General features: G+C 34.4%; 1 protein-coding gene across 5 annotated transcripts in view; it reads left to right on the plus strand.

The window, feature by feature from the left end:
- The window catches only part of Epha6 (EPH receptor A6), a 933,912-nt gene that overhangs the window by 572,240 nt on the left and 346,733 nt on the right, over positions 1–14,939 (plus strand). For all 5 annotated transcript variants that reach the window (XM_074072950.1, XM_074072946.1, XM_074072947.1 and 2 more), the window contains one exon: positions 10,825–10,987. In XM_074072950.1, coding sequence (XP_073929051.1) covers positions 10,825–10,987 — 163 coding nt within the window. The remainder of the gene's footprint in view (positions 1–10,824; positions 10,988–14,939) is intronic.

Here is a 14,939-nt window from a genome sequence, read left to right on the forward strand (position 1 = left end):
TTGTCTCCTATTTTGGATTACTGGGAATAATCAAGAGTTGATTGTAGTAAATTATAGCCATGGTGTACTAAATGACACTTCTTCACAAGTGCAGTCAAAAACTACTTGTGTATTTAGAATAACTGCTACATTTTTCTTACACATATTTTAAAATTTTGTCATAGCTATGGCTAATTTTTACCTAAGGAAAACATTTCAGAATTCTCTACCCACTGACTTAGACCACCCTACCAATGACATAATGCCTTCCCCCTTCAAATTAGAAACTCCCACTTGTGCATTTTAATGAACATGAGAAAAGAAATCACTTACTTATGGATATCAAAATACAGAGTGCAAGGCAGAGTAGAATCTCTGCCTCAGGAAGGCAGGAGAACCCTGGAGGCTGAAGTCATCCAGCTTCAATGCAATTTCCTCTCTGTAGCTCCTCATCTTGAATTCAGTCACCAAGGAGAAGAGGTCTACAGTCCTTCAGCTTGCTCTTATCTCTGGGGCAGTGCGCCATCTCCATCTCTCTCTGCTGGGGGAGTGCTCATAGATCTGGTCATAGGAAAACCAGTGTGAGCAGGAAGCCACCCCAGTGTGTGCCCCTATGTTGGAGTGGCAGTGTCAGTGATCGAGTTCCCAATGATATGTGACCAGAGCCGAACTAGACACACCCTGTGTTAGGAGGTTTAGGTTTTCCTTTGTGGGATATCAACCAACAGACTTTTACCAAATACTGTGTCCTTCTTTGTGTTTTCATTTTGCTTTGTTTTGTTTACATTTGAGGGAAAAACAGACTGCATTTTTTTTAAATTGAAATTATTTGAAGGGAACAAAAGGCTTAAAATTAAGTGTTGAAGGCTGGTTAGGATCTAAATATGTAGACATGATTTAACATGTCTAGAGTTTCCTATTGTAAAATGTATTTATGATAGTAAAATACTAGTCTTGTATACATTTTAAATAATTTTATTCCATCTTATATAGGAGGCAAAACTGAGAAGTAAATAGCCGTATAGGAGGATTATAAATGTTTTTCGCAGTACTAGAAGTTGAAGCCAGGGTCTCAAACGTGATAGGAAGCATTCTGCCACTCAAGCCACATCCCTAGCCCATTCACTTGCACGCTGGTCTTGAGATACATCTTGGTAACTTTGCCAGGGTTGGCCTTGAGGCTCATAAGATCCTTCTGCCTTTGCCTCCTGAGTAGCTGGGACTATAGGCATGCACCACAAGACCCAACTACAATAGAGAATTTTTGAAGGATTTGATTCCCTCAATGGATACAGTATATTACTCTTAAACATCTAAAAGTCCACCCACTATTTTCAACAATTATAAAGCATTCATAAATACTGATTATATGTTATAATAAGAAATTTTCAACAAATTCCCTTTAGCCAAACCCACTCTGAAAATGAAGAACAAAATCAGAGAAGTTTAAGAACTATCTTCCCACTCTCAAATTTATTCATTTGCAATTTTTAAATGTTTTTTCAAATAATATATATTAAAAGGTAATAAATATAAATTGTAAGTTATTTTAAAGTGAAAGACATTGTGATGCACATAAAACAAAACTATGGAATATGACCAATGAGGAAAAACAGTGGAATGAAAAAAGTAAAATAAAAAATGTTAATGAAATGGAATCAAGTATATTTGATTGAACAAATCAAAAGCCAGTGTTTTTAGATTACTAATCGAATGCACTTTCCCAGTAGAAAAATATTATTTATTTATGGAAGAATTTTTAATGTTAGAAGAAGACTAGAGGTAAATTTGTAGCAATAAATGTGATAAATTTAATGATTTTCTGATAATTTTGAAAACAGTAAAAAGAACTTCTGAAAGTAGAATGAAAATATTTTAAAGATAGTCAAATATCTACCACCCGATCACCCATTTCAATTATGTTTGCAAGGATCAGATTATTTTCATGATATATCAATTATTCTAGAGCATTTTTTAAAATAGTAAGTTTCACAATATATTCTGTAAATGTAATATAACCTATATATCATCACCAGATGTTGATAATGAAAAAAGGAAAAAAAATTTAATATAATAAGATTACAGGCCTCAATCATTTATAAAAATAGGTTTTTAAGTTGTAGTAAGTATCATCGAAACATCAATAAAAAGTATTATGAACACATTCACAGTCAGGGTTTAACTTAGGGATAAAATGATAGAGCTTTCTAAGTATACACTACATTAAGGTGAAAAATACATAATGAAGTCAGCAAGAGACAAACTGCTTTACAACATCCAGGATTCATTTTCCATTTTAAAAACAAGAATACAGTTGAACATAACTCTAGTGTTATCAAAGCAACAAAGGACTCAGCTGGTTTTTGCAAAAACCTCAGTCATACACAATTATATTTAAGAGTGACCCAATTAGAATCTATTCCACTTGAGAAAAAAAATAAAATAAGGTTTGCACTTTTGCTCCTACTGAAGATCTCAGCATTGCCACAGACAAGGAAAAAAAGAGATTTTTTCATTGCAGTCCCTACAAAAAAGTTTTATAGATTAAGGTACACTGGTTTTGCAAAGTTTTTGTCAGATATTTAGGTTTTATTCAATTTGTGTTTCTTTTTTTTTTTTTTCCTTTTTAAATAAGTTGAATTTAATTTTTTTTTTTTTGGTTGTAAAGATGCAACCAAATGGAGACTCTGCTTGAGAAACAGATACATGAAAAGGAAGCAATTTGTACAGTTGTCTCCCCGGTTGTAGAGATTCATAATCATATTTTTCTTTCAATCAGAATCTCTGTTTCAAAGAAGGGGCCAAAGAGAAATAGGCTGTAAGATTAGATACTTTTGTCTTCAAAGTAGTTGTGAAGATTCTGGATCAGGAAGTATTTTTTGATGGGTGATATTTTTGGTTTTGTTTCTGATTTAAATGTAATTGAAACCAGAGTTTTGTGCCCCAAGTCCAAACTCCTGGACTTCCACATGTCAGATTTAGCCACTCACCTCTATATGCCAAATAAAGAAGCATGGTGAAGGGCAGAGAAAGGAAATTCAATAAATGGACTGGGACATGCTGTGGGAAGAGGCAGAGTAAGCACTTCAGCCCAACTTCAGCCATCTTCTGGGTACAGAAATGAGGTTTAGCTTTAAATAGACAAAGAATTAGGGCAGGGGACAAAAGGTATGCCTAAATAGTCCCAGTCACAAGTGTTCCAGTGGTGAGAGGGGCCAGGTTGACCATTATCTCAGTCCTTGTTCTTCAAAGGTTATGGAAAAGTTCTTATTCTAATTCTATTGTGAATTGAATATTTTAAATTTTACTAGTGTATAAAATACGTTCACTATTTATATTCTGGTTACCTGGTGACTTCTCTTAATTAGTTCTAAATTTTTTCAGATAATTCTCTAGGAACTTCTGAGCAAATAATCCTACGTAGCAGAAGGAAAATGATGGTTTATTACACTTTAATCTATAGCAAAGACATTGTCCACATATTCAAAACTGTGGTTTGTAAATGTCAGCAAGATTTCTAAGTTACGTTTTAGAAAGAACATTTTCTGTAATCATATGGGTTAGCTTGTGTGGAACAAGATCCTCTCCAAAGAGTCCTAAAAATAAGAGTAGATTAACACTGATGTTTAATCAAGTCACTGTCATAAGAATGAAGGTGGATGATGTTTTAGGACTATAAGGACTTTTTTGATTATCCATATTTACAGAAGTACTGTAAGTTGAGATTCTGTACTCACTCAACTCATTCTGGTACTTCACTACCTCAGGGTTTTATTCATTCTAATTAAATCCAAAATTAGACTGAAGAATCAGCCAGATTGCCTAGGCATATTTTAGGAGGCCTACCCTTTTTCAGAACAAATATATTTATGCCTGCTTGTATAGCACTTGAGAATATACATGAGTAATCAGCAGATCACTGTATCACAAAGTAGAGATATGAAAATCTTGAGGAATCTTTCAGCCTGATTGATGAATATCTGTCCCCAAGGAGGACTCATTCTTGTGATCAGTAAAAGACCACAAAATTCAGTGTCCCTCGCTTTTGATAGATAATTGTTGAACTGTGACCAAATCTGTACTCATACATTGCTGTTCTTAATGACATGTGAAATATCTCCCTTTTGTTCAAGTAAAATTCTTTCAGATTTACAAATATCATTCTTTAGGCAACAGTTTCTTCTCCTAGACCATGCAATTCTTGATCAGTTCTAAATGTGGTTTTAGGTATTTTTTGAGATTGTTGCAGATGCATCTCCACAGCACTTTATTATACATTACTTGATCTATGTGTTGGGGAGGAGCATTCATTTGACAGAGGCAGAGTGAGAAAGACAGACACAGAAATGAGAGAGAAGAGATAAAAATGACTTAGATTAATCCTAGCAAGCCCATTAATATCTAATTTTATTTGTTGTTTGTTTTTTCAAGAATGTATAGGTTCACTCTTTTGGTCAATAAGAAGAACGTACCATTGCCCTAATCAGGCATTGCTAAAAAGAAAAAAAAAATTTAAATTAATGTTTATCAGAACACTAAATTTTAATAGCACTTTCACCTGTTCCTGACAACTTTAACTTAGTATGACTTATGCCAATCAGTTACCTTCATACTTCAAAACTTCTAAAACAATTCTTGAACTTTATCAAACAAATTCTGTTCCCAGGATGCATAGGAATATTGTATGCTCTATGCGAGATGGGATGAGTTATAATCATCCTGTATTACCTAGAAGCTGTCTAGATGACATAATATCAAAAGAAAATAAAAATAAAGGCAACATGGATGGAAGCAATTAACCTTAATAGACAATAATTTTATCTTTAAAATTATTTAGTTAAACATAGATCTGCTATATGATCCAGCAATACCACCCATAGGGATATACCTGAAAGAATGAGACTGAGGTTATTACAAAGGCACCTGCACACCCATGTTTATTGCAGCACTACTCACAATAGCCAAGTTATGAAAACAGCCAAGAATGCCCCACTACTGACAAATGGATTAAGAAAATGTGGTATTTATGCAAAATGGAATTTTATTCAGCCACAAAGAAGAATGAAATTTTGTCATTTGCAAATAAATGGATGGAACTGGAAGACATCATCTTAAGCGAAGTGAGCCAGACTCAGAGGACCAAAAATCACACATTCTCCCTCATATGAAGATTATAGACCTAAAACAAATGTAGAAATATTATCAGACATGGGTCACACACTAAAGGGAGACTGCACACAGGTGGAATAAGGAAAGGGAAGGAAACCAAACACTTGAGTGTGGTTGATATGCTCACTGTATAGAAGTACTACATACAGTATATATAGTAATCTTAAACTGGCAGAGGCCACTATGGGAAGGGGACTAGGAAGTAGTGAAGAGGTCTGGCAGAGATGAACCAATTTGGGTTGTAGTACACATATACATGGAAACAACATTAAGAATTTCTCTGTATAGCTATCTTTATCTCAAACTAGCAAAAACACTATGTCTTTCTTATTATATCTTATGTTTTCTCTTCAGCAAAGTTGGAGAACAACAGGGTGAAACAGGTTCTGTCTAAAAATGGTACGAGGTAGGGGGAAGGCCCAAATAATGTATATGCATGTGAGTAAATGTAAAAACGATAAAATAAAAATTTTAAAAAACTGTTGCTGCCAATTGAGGACCTATTTATATAAGAGTATTCTGATAGCCAACAAATTGTTTTGCGGTGGTTCATAGGCTGCGTGAATTTTAGAGTGATTTCTACTGTCTAGAAGTTCAAGAATATAATGTAGTTTCTTTGGCTCAAAGACTAATCTTTAGGCATATTTTCTCCAGAAACATTTGCCTAAAGAGGATGTAGTGAAAAACAGCACAACCTGAGTGGAAGCCACTAACCCTTGTGTGACTTGCTTTAGTTATTCACTTGTTCTTTCTGAACTAGTTGCACTGTAAAATATATGGAGATAAAACATTTCAATCTTGCTTCACAAGATTGCTGTAAGAATTACACAAAAACTATGTGTACAAACATCTTGTAAATTGTAAAGCACTACATAAAATATGCTTCTTATAGATGCTGATATGTCTTTCACTTCTATACATCTGTAGAAAAGCATTGGAAGCATAACTTTTTATTATATATGTAATCCAATTAACTTAAAATTTAAAAATACAGCAAAGAGGTGACATCTTTTAGAAAGCTCAGTAGACTCAAAGACTAGTAGAAAGCAACCCAGCTTTAAAAGAAAAAGACAGCCAGTGCTGTCCTATCGAATCTACTACAGTGAGTGGAATTGCTAAACCTAAGAGAGGGAGATAAGGAATGATGAGAATGATAGAGAAGAAAAAAGCAGACCTGCACTTCTGACATAAAACTAATTATAAATTTTAATTTATAGGTAGAACCTAGTAGAGTGTCTTAGAACCTCACACACAGTAAAAACCCAATGAGTGTGTGAAGGATCAATGGATTTCTAGGTGATAAATCAGTATCATCTTGAAGGAGACTTGCTAAAGTTCACAACAGAAGCACAATCATGACCAAGTCCAAGACATGAGATTTCTAACCAGAACACACGATATTGCCTTCCATTGATTCAGGCAGCGTTACCTTTGATGTAGAGATATGCAAGCAGAGTGGCTGAGCACCTGAGCCTATTTCTTTTCAGGAAGTTACCGTTTTCAAATCAAATGCTAAAAATCCAGATTCTAGTAAGAGCATCCTTTTCAGTTTTCATGAGAAGTTCACACCTGCAGCTAGATTCTTAGTATTTTAGGTAGATAGAAGACCCAGTGTGACGGTAAGATAATATTCCCAGAAAAGCATTGAATCAGTAGCTGGGAAAGGTCAGTGTCTGAATTTAAGCTACAGGATCTTCCCACAAAAAGCGAACATATCTCTACGGAACAATATATACATTCCTTGTTTGACAATGCCTATATCCCACTATTTTTTCTGAACTATTTTTAAATATTGATATAAACATACAAAATAAAAACTGTGTGCATACTTTATTCTATGAGATGATATACAAAACAATACATCAAAGTGCATTATTATTAAATGTACTTCTCCACAATTGCTGCTGATTTCTGTGCTCATCCAGGGACAGGTAGTACATGCTGCTTCCCTTGGAGCTTGCAAGCATCACTGCAGAACTGTGAGTGCCTGAGCCTCTGCACCTCCTCCGTACGGTCCATGGCTCAGTGTTCAGTGTGATTTGACATCCATGAAGTTATGCTTTTGAAGCTACATTTTCTGCCATTTGTTTACTTACCTGACAATCCGTCTTGATCTAAATATACTTACAAGTGGTAATCCTGGATTTTCCCAAAAAATAATTTTCTAAAATCATATTTTGGGAAATTAGTAAAATCACATATAGAGTATATCCACTATAGTATGAATGTGAAATTGTAAACTTAAATGATATATTTAGAACAACGTACTGAGTGTTCAGGTAAGCATGAGCCTTGAGAAGTTAGAAGACAGCATAATTAAAGCAAAGAAAGGAAAAAGAGGGAAGAAAATGCTGTGCATTGAAGCAGGTGTGGAATGTGATGGGCACAAAGAAACAATAGAGAGAGACACAAAGCAAAATTGAAGATTGAAGCTTATTACCTAGCACAGTTAACAACATACTTGTGATTCTAGCAATGCCAGGCAGCACATGATGGCATACTTCTGTAATATTAGCTACTTGGGAGGCAGAGGCAAGAGAAATCTAGTTCAAAGCTAACCCAGGCAAAGTTAGTGAGACCTTATCTCAAAAATGAAATAAAAACAAAATGGTGGGAGTGTAACTCACATGGCATTTTCCTAGAATATGCAAACCCCAGGTTCAATTCCCAGTACCATAAAAAAACAAACAACAACAAACTAAGACTAGCAATTCCATTATGATTCAAACTTATGGTACAAATTCCAGAAAAGCATGTGTATATACTATTTGTGAATATGTTTAGAATTCAGCCTGCCGGGATAAATAGTGATATAGATAGCTCTATGCAAAGTGTGGTCTCCACTAGTGACCGCTACTTTGGAGTTGATGTAGCATCAGAAAGGCAATTAGCCAAAGTTCTGGGAAAATCATGTAGTATGCTTGTCATGGATGAAAACTAATTTGGTTTCCCAAGATCTTAAAGTAGAAGTACACAGGGCTGCTAAGTACAGTGTGAGGAACTCAGGCCAGCTGCTTTGTAGGCTCTCTTCCATGACAGGCTGGCAGCTAGCAAATGCAAGATGTAAGATAAGAGAGCTGCTATTATGCTGGTGGTGAGTGAGTCAGGTTGAGGAACCAATGAAGCACACTTCCTGCTTAGGGATTTCTATTTCAAGGATGTAGCTACAAATGCATTTGTGTATAATACAACAGAAAAAAATGAAAGTTTCCTGCAAAAAAGTGTTCTTTATTCTCTGAAATGTTGGGAAAATCCTATTTAGCTATATTTTGCAAAGCAACAAAGATATCAATGTATAATAGTTACAGGGCCATTCTAAGAGTAAACTTCTGAGTCGAGGCCTTCTTTTTGGGGGGTTATGATAGGATTCAATTTTTTTCATTCCCTTATAATTATTCTCTCAGTCATCATTTCAAATTGTGAAGCAGCATTGAAAATATGCCATAACTCTATGTTGCAGAAAATTTTATGAAAAGTGGAGTGTTCTTTTGTATATAAGATTGAAAAATCCAAATGTTCTGCAAATTTCTACCAAAAATATAATTTCTTCTAATAGTTTTAAAAGTTTTTTCTCCATAATATGTGATTTAATCCCCTTAATTATAATAAAGATCTTGATATTAGCAAGCTCCAGCTATCAACCTCTAACAGATGATCATAACCATCAATGATTCATAGAATTTATTTTATTTCCTTGATCTAAGCTATGTGGGCAAACATTTATTTACTTTAGAATCCCAAAATGATGAGAGATAAATATAAGTTGCAACTTTGTGTTTTGTTTTTAACTTAAAATATTTCTACAGTTAACTGATTTTTTTCTTTGCAGTTCATGTTTATTGAGTAGTTTTATTATTTGGGATATAGATGGTAAAAACAATTCCTAAGTTAGATACCAAATAATCATATAACATAAATTTCTAGCAAATAAGACCATAAATTTGAAAAATGATCTTTAAGATATGAACTTCTTTCTCAAAAGTAGCATAAAAGAAGTAATTTTCTTAGTTCTAAGTCTTAAAGCACCTGCAGCAAATGCATAAAGGTTGTCACACTCTCTGTGTAGGTGGATTTTTATAAATTTGTCAGGCTGGAAAATCTCCTGAACAACAGCAATTTTTAAGCAAACCATAAATGTAATCATATGTGAATATTATAGATAGAATTTAAATACCAAGTGAGTGATTTAGTTGGTGACTTTCAAAGTCACTTGCATCCCTGAGAATTTCTATCTTTAGATTTATGAAGAAAATAGTAGAATTCACTTAAGAACCTTTCTACCTACTTTGATCTATGCATGTAGAAAAGTTGGTCATACAAATAAAGATTGACTATCCCTTATCCCAAATTCATGGGAGCCAGAAGTGTTTCAGATTTTGGATTTTTTTCAATTTTGGAATATTTGCATATATGTGAGATATTTTGGAGATGGGACTCAAGTCTTAAAACAAAATTCATTGCATTATCTTATACTCATATTGTGAAGGTAATTTTATGCAACATTTTTAGTGAACCTGCATTTTGACTATAGCACATTGTATGAGACCAGGTCTGGAATTTTGCACATGTGACATCATATACATACTCAAAAGATTTTGGTGTAGGAGTATTTCATACGTTTTAGATTAGAGATGCTCAACTTGCACAATTTCTTTCAAATACCTTATTAAAATATCATTACAAAGTTATTTATGATGACTTTGTTATAACAAAAGCAATAATAGTTCAATTTGTCCATTCCACCAACATTCTGTGGACAATCCCTTACAGGTACAGATTAAATGAAGTATTCTGGTCTAAAGCAGTGAGCAAGAGAGCCCACTTATAAGACCTTGACTGACTAGATCATTCGGAATACCTTGGCAAGTCCATCTCCCATCAGGGAGGTAAAACTTACTAACAGTTAATCCAGGAGACAGAACTAAACCTCCAGTTGTGTCTCTGATTGCACAGGTGTGGTAAATTGTCCTACTTTCTTGTCTTTAGCGCTCCTTCATGGACACAATATTTTAACATCTATCTCACAATCACTGTGTAATTTGTACATGTTCAAAAATGAACTGTTGTATCTAGGGGAAAGTTTCATCACTTTATTTCTTAAAGTTACCAAATTTCAGCTATAACTACTGAAGAAGCACTGAGTTACAGAGCAAAGCAATTGATTTTAGGAAAAAGATTTTAAACTTTAAAACACAATTAATTTATTTTTTCCTTTCCCCCACAGGTCTACCCATGGATAGCGCCAGTATTTTGGCACTACCCACAGGTAGAAGTGAGTAGCAGATCCTTGAATTCTGCCACCTTTGCTCCTTGCACTCTGCAGGGGTGATCTGAGCTGATGGCCCATTTTGCTCAAGATGAAGCTGCCATTCTGGGCAAAAGTGTTCACACATCAACACCATTCCTTACAGTTTGACCCAAAATCTAAATTGCCAACAGTCCAAGTGCAGTTTACATAAGATTAATCATCTTCCTTAATAAATTTCCAAATCAGGGCCATATTGCATCCATCATAATGATGAACAATGAAGTGCTAAATTATGGAAACCATGCTTACACTTCTTGATCAATACCTTTGATACTCAGAGCATAATTCCTCAGTTTAACCTTGAATTGTCTCTAGGAATAGCAGGGTCATGCTGCTTCATTTCCTTTTTCCTCTTTTCTGTCCCCTAGGAGCATGAGCAGCTCACCTATTCTTCCACGAGGTCCAAGGCCCCCAGTGTCATCATCACAGGTCTCAAGCCAGCCACCAAGTACATATTTCATATCCGAGTGAGGACTGCAACAGGATACAGTGGCTACAGTCAGAAGTTTGAATTTGAAACAGGAGATGAAAGTAAGTTTCACACAAGGATATAAAGGAAGGTTTTAATTTAGGATCATTCCAATTTGACCTGATAGTTTAAAGCCAGGTGTCCCAAATTTTTAATAGCTTCTCCAAATGGGATTCTGTTCATGCAGATATTCATTCAGTAATTTGAGTTATCTTTAAATACTTTGATGAAATGCCTTCTTCTCCCACAATCGTAATGTGTCCCAAATACGTCCCTTTATGCAGAATTCATCGATCCTGCTATTACACAGAGAGTCTCAATGGATGGTGTTAGCCTAATTGTTCACAAGTCCTGGCATCATAATATAATACTAATGAAAACTTGGAAGAGAAGAGTGCCACGAACAAATGATTTTAACAGTTAACTCAAAATTGTGTGGTTTTGGCTTGTTATCTCAGATCAATAAAAAGAGTGGTCAAAAGATGTACTCCACTGAAGTGTGCATTATAAATTTAAATATAGATGTACAGGATTAATTAGAAATTCACATTATTTCCACAGTCTCAGTGTACTGAAAATTGAAATATGAGATGAAGGAAGTGTGACATAATACAGGCTCTGAAATGTCTTACTAATTTTGTTAAACCCAGGTCTGTACTGAACTGTTCTTGGCTTTCAGAAACCCATCTGACTGCTATCTTTGTGAGGATAATATGGATCATTCTTGCTAAATACATCTTATACCAAAAGGTTCAAAGAAATAATAAAAATAAAACACCTCTTCCTATCTTTACCAAGATATTGTGCTAATATAATAATTCAAGAATAGCAGTTATTAGAGTAATTCATCATGGATAACAACTTACCACTTAGTAAGCCCCTAATAAATATCTAAAATGATGTGAAGTATTTTACAAATATTATCTTATTCAAGCCTTACAATATTCAGAGAGACTATTATTTTCCTAATTTTACTTATGAGAAAACAGGAGTCAAAAGGAGTTGAAGCAACTTGTCCAAATTCATGCAATCAGTAAGAGGCTAAGCTAAAATTTGACACTGAAGTCTCTCAGCTACTTCATCACCCTGCCAAGTCCCACCATCTGTATTATTTTAAATTTCTAATGATAAAACCATGAAATAGGCACAATTTCTCCAGTTAATCACTCTATGGAAGCTACTTGAGTTTCAAATTGTATGACAGAAAGGGTGATTGTTATTGTTATATTGATGAACAATGGTGATCCACAAGAACTTTTTTGTAACAATTATATCCAAAGTGGAAATTAATGATCTATTTCAGTAAAAAGGAGTACATTGTAGAAGAGAACAAGCTTAATGAATAAAAAGAATACTTGTGACCTGGATGTTCAATATCGGTGATAGACACTTACAATCCTGCTAGAGAATAGTGATTTCTCAAGTAAGGGATATCAGGAGTAGAGTGTAATAATCACAACACCCAACTCCACAAGAAAATCAATATGGAAATCCAAAGTGTCCCTGCTAATCCTGTTGACTAGTTTTTCCCTAAACATGTGTCATAACTTAGTCTGAGGCTGAAGCAAAGATACAATAAATAGCAAAGTCTAGTCATTGTCTTTTCAGACCTTCCTGTATTTGTTGTATTTGCCTTTACATGTATTATTTGCCAAAAGTGTATTGGCAAATACAAAGTTAACAACTTCTCAGTTCTCCTACTTTATTTCATAGATAAAGAAATTCACATTACTTTTTAAAGTATGACATTTTTTGAGTGCTGTTTTTTTTGTTGTTGTTGTTACTGGAGTTTGAACTCAAGGCCTCATGCTTGCTAGGCAAATCCTCTACCACTTGAGCCATATCCCCTGAAGAATACTGCATTATTAAGTTAGAAATGCACTCTCAAAAAACTCACTGAGCTAAATCTTAATAAGTCATTTAGATTCACTTTAAATCTCCTAGAGAGGGCAATCTAGTTGTTTAACTAGATAAATTCTGATATAAATATTAAAAATTTGATATAATTTGAACTCTAAGTTTAAACTAATGGCAATTTCAGGATAAGAATTCCTTCAGATGTGGTAAGAAGAAAACGTTCTTCTTTAGTTAAAAGTTCCCATACTCAGCAATAACTCAGTGCAATAATTATTCACTCAAAATATGTACAGAACACTTAATGTGTGCCATACACTATGTGATGCCCTGGAGAAAAAAAGTAATAATAAGAACTATAGCATTTGTGTTCCTGTAGGTTACCCTCTAGACTTGTGAGAAGAAAATTAAAACTTAAAAAAACCTAGATTGGTGACAATACAATCACAAAGATATCCAAAGGATGCCATGAGGGACACTCACTGGTCCCAATTCAGCACAAATGGGTCAGAAAAGTCTTATGGAGACTGGGAAGCTGGGCTCACTCTGAAAAGAAGAGTAAATGAAGAACAACAAAAGCACTGGCACCTGAGACAGCCTGCAAAATTGAAACAGCAAACAATTTGGCAAGTCTGCAGTAAGTAGATATGAATGGTAAAATGTAGGGATATGAAGGTGAAGATTTCACAGGGGCTGAAATGAAGGTGCTCTTTGGGCCTCAGTAAAATATTATCACATATCCTGAAGATATTGAAGATGCACTGGAGGATGTGAGTTAGGTAGCAGCATGACTAGCAATATGCAAGACCATATGATGAACAGTCTGCATGCATTTTCTCCTTCAATCCAACAAGACAATGCTTCTGTTTTTAGAAACTTAAGTAGCTCTACCAAAAGACCAATAACTAGTGAGTGAAGGTACGAAATGAGAATTCTAGAACTATCTGAAAATGGCAGCAGAAGACATTGAAAAATATGTTCTGAATTACTGATTTGTGAATTACTGAATTGTGACTTTGATCAGACCCTTGAAGAGTCAAAATTTATAAGAAGAATCTGAAAAATATGTTTGTCTAAACCCAGAGTATATGGATTGACTTATAAGTCAATTTATAGCCTAAGGGAAAATCATTTAAATGATCGTTTTTTATCTGGCTAGCTTTAAATTGCATTTTTAAAGCATGCTGTTTATACCCAGAAGAGAATTTCAGTGAATAATGTCATGGTAGGATACGGGCAGGGTTGCTATAAATTCCATAATATGATTATATGAATCGCAATTGATGGCATCAGTCTTTTTCTTCGTGTTCTCCTAGCTCATGTTTAAATTTTTATAACTTTTGTTTTTCATGTAGTGTCTGAACTACTGTAATGTCAATTTCATTACAAAGTTCCCTCCTGTGCATTCTATTTAATTAAGCAACTTCACCATGCATGCACGGAGATGGGGTGTTGGTTGAGAAGGACAGATTAGACTCTGTCTTTGATGGTGTGCTTCAAAGTCTCCAAAGTAAGCAAATGGAGTACTTTTCCATTCACTTCCCTTTAGCCATACATATTTTACTTTGTTCGGCTCCTGGTTTGCTCGCAAGTTACAAGACAACAATACAGAATATGAAATAAATCCTTCTTAAAATCATTATGTTCTGAAGGGACTATTTGCTCTAAATCACAGTGGCATCTGAAAAATAATACTGATGACCTCCTCTTTCTCATACAGAACAGTGATTGTTTGTTTTCCATCATGAGAATATGCTGGTATAAACTAGTTAACAAATGTAATAATTGATAATTATGACTGCTAGACTATAAAAACAGTCTACTTGATTTAGCTCTTTAGGTTCCTTCTATTCCCAAATCCATAGACCAACCTCAGTACATATATGTGTATGGAGACAGAAAGATAGATATATAGAATTGATAATTAGCTATTCAGCCATATATCATCACAAAGTACTTTCGTTTTGTGTTTTGACACTGACATTTTTGTGAGTTTAGTCTCTTGGTATATTAAATGTATGGTTGAATATTAGAATCACTAACATTTACTGAGTGCCTATTGTATACTTTTAATTAGATACTGAACTTGATCTGTATTCCTCTTTTTAGAATAGATTTACAAAATTACATTAAACCTAAGGATCAGTAGTAAGAAAGAAA

This window comes from Castor canadensis, chromosome 5 (genome assembly GCF_047511655.1).
Source record: "Castor canadensis chromosome 5, mCasCan1.hap1v2, whole genome shotgun sequence".
Lineage (NCBI taxonomy): Eukaryota > Metazoa > Chordata > Mammalia > Rodentia > Castoridae > Castor > Castor canadensis.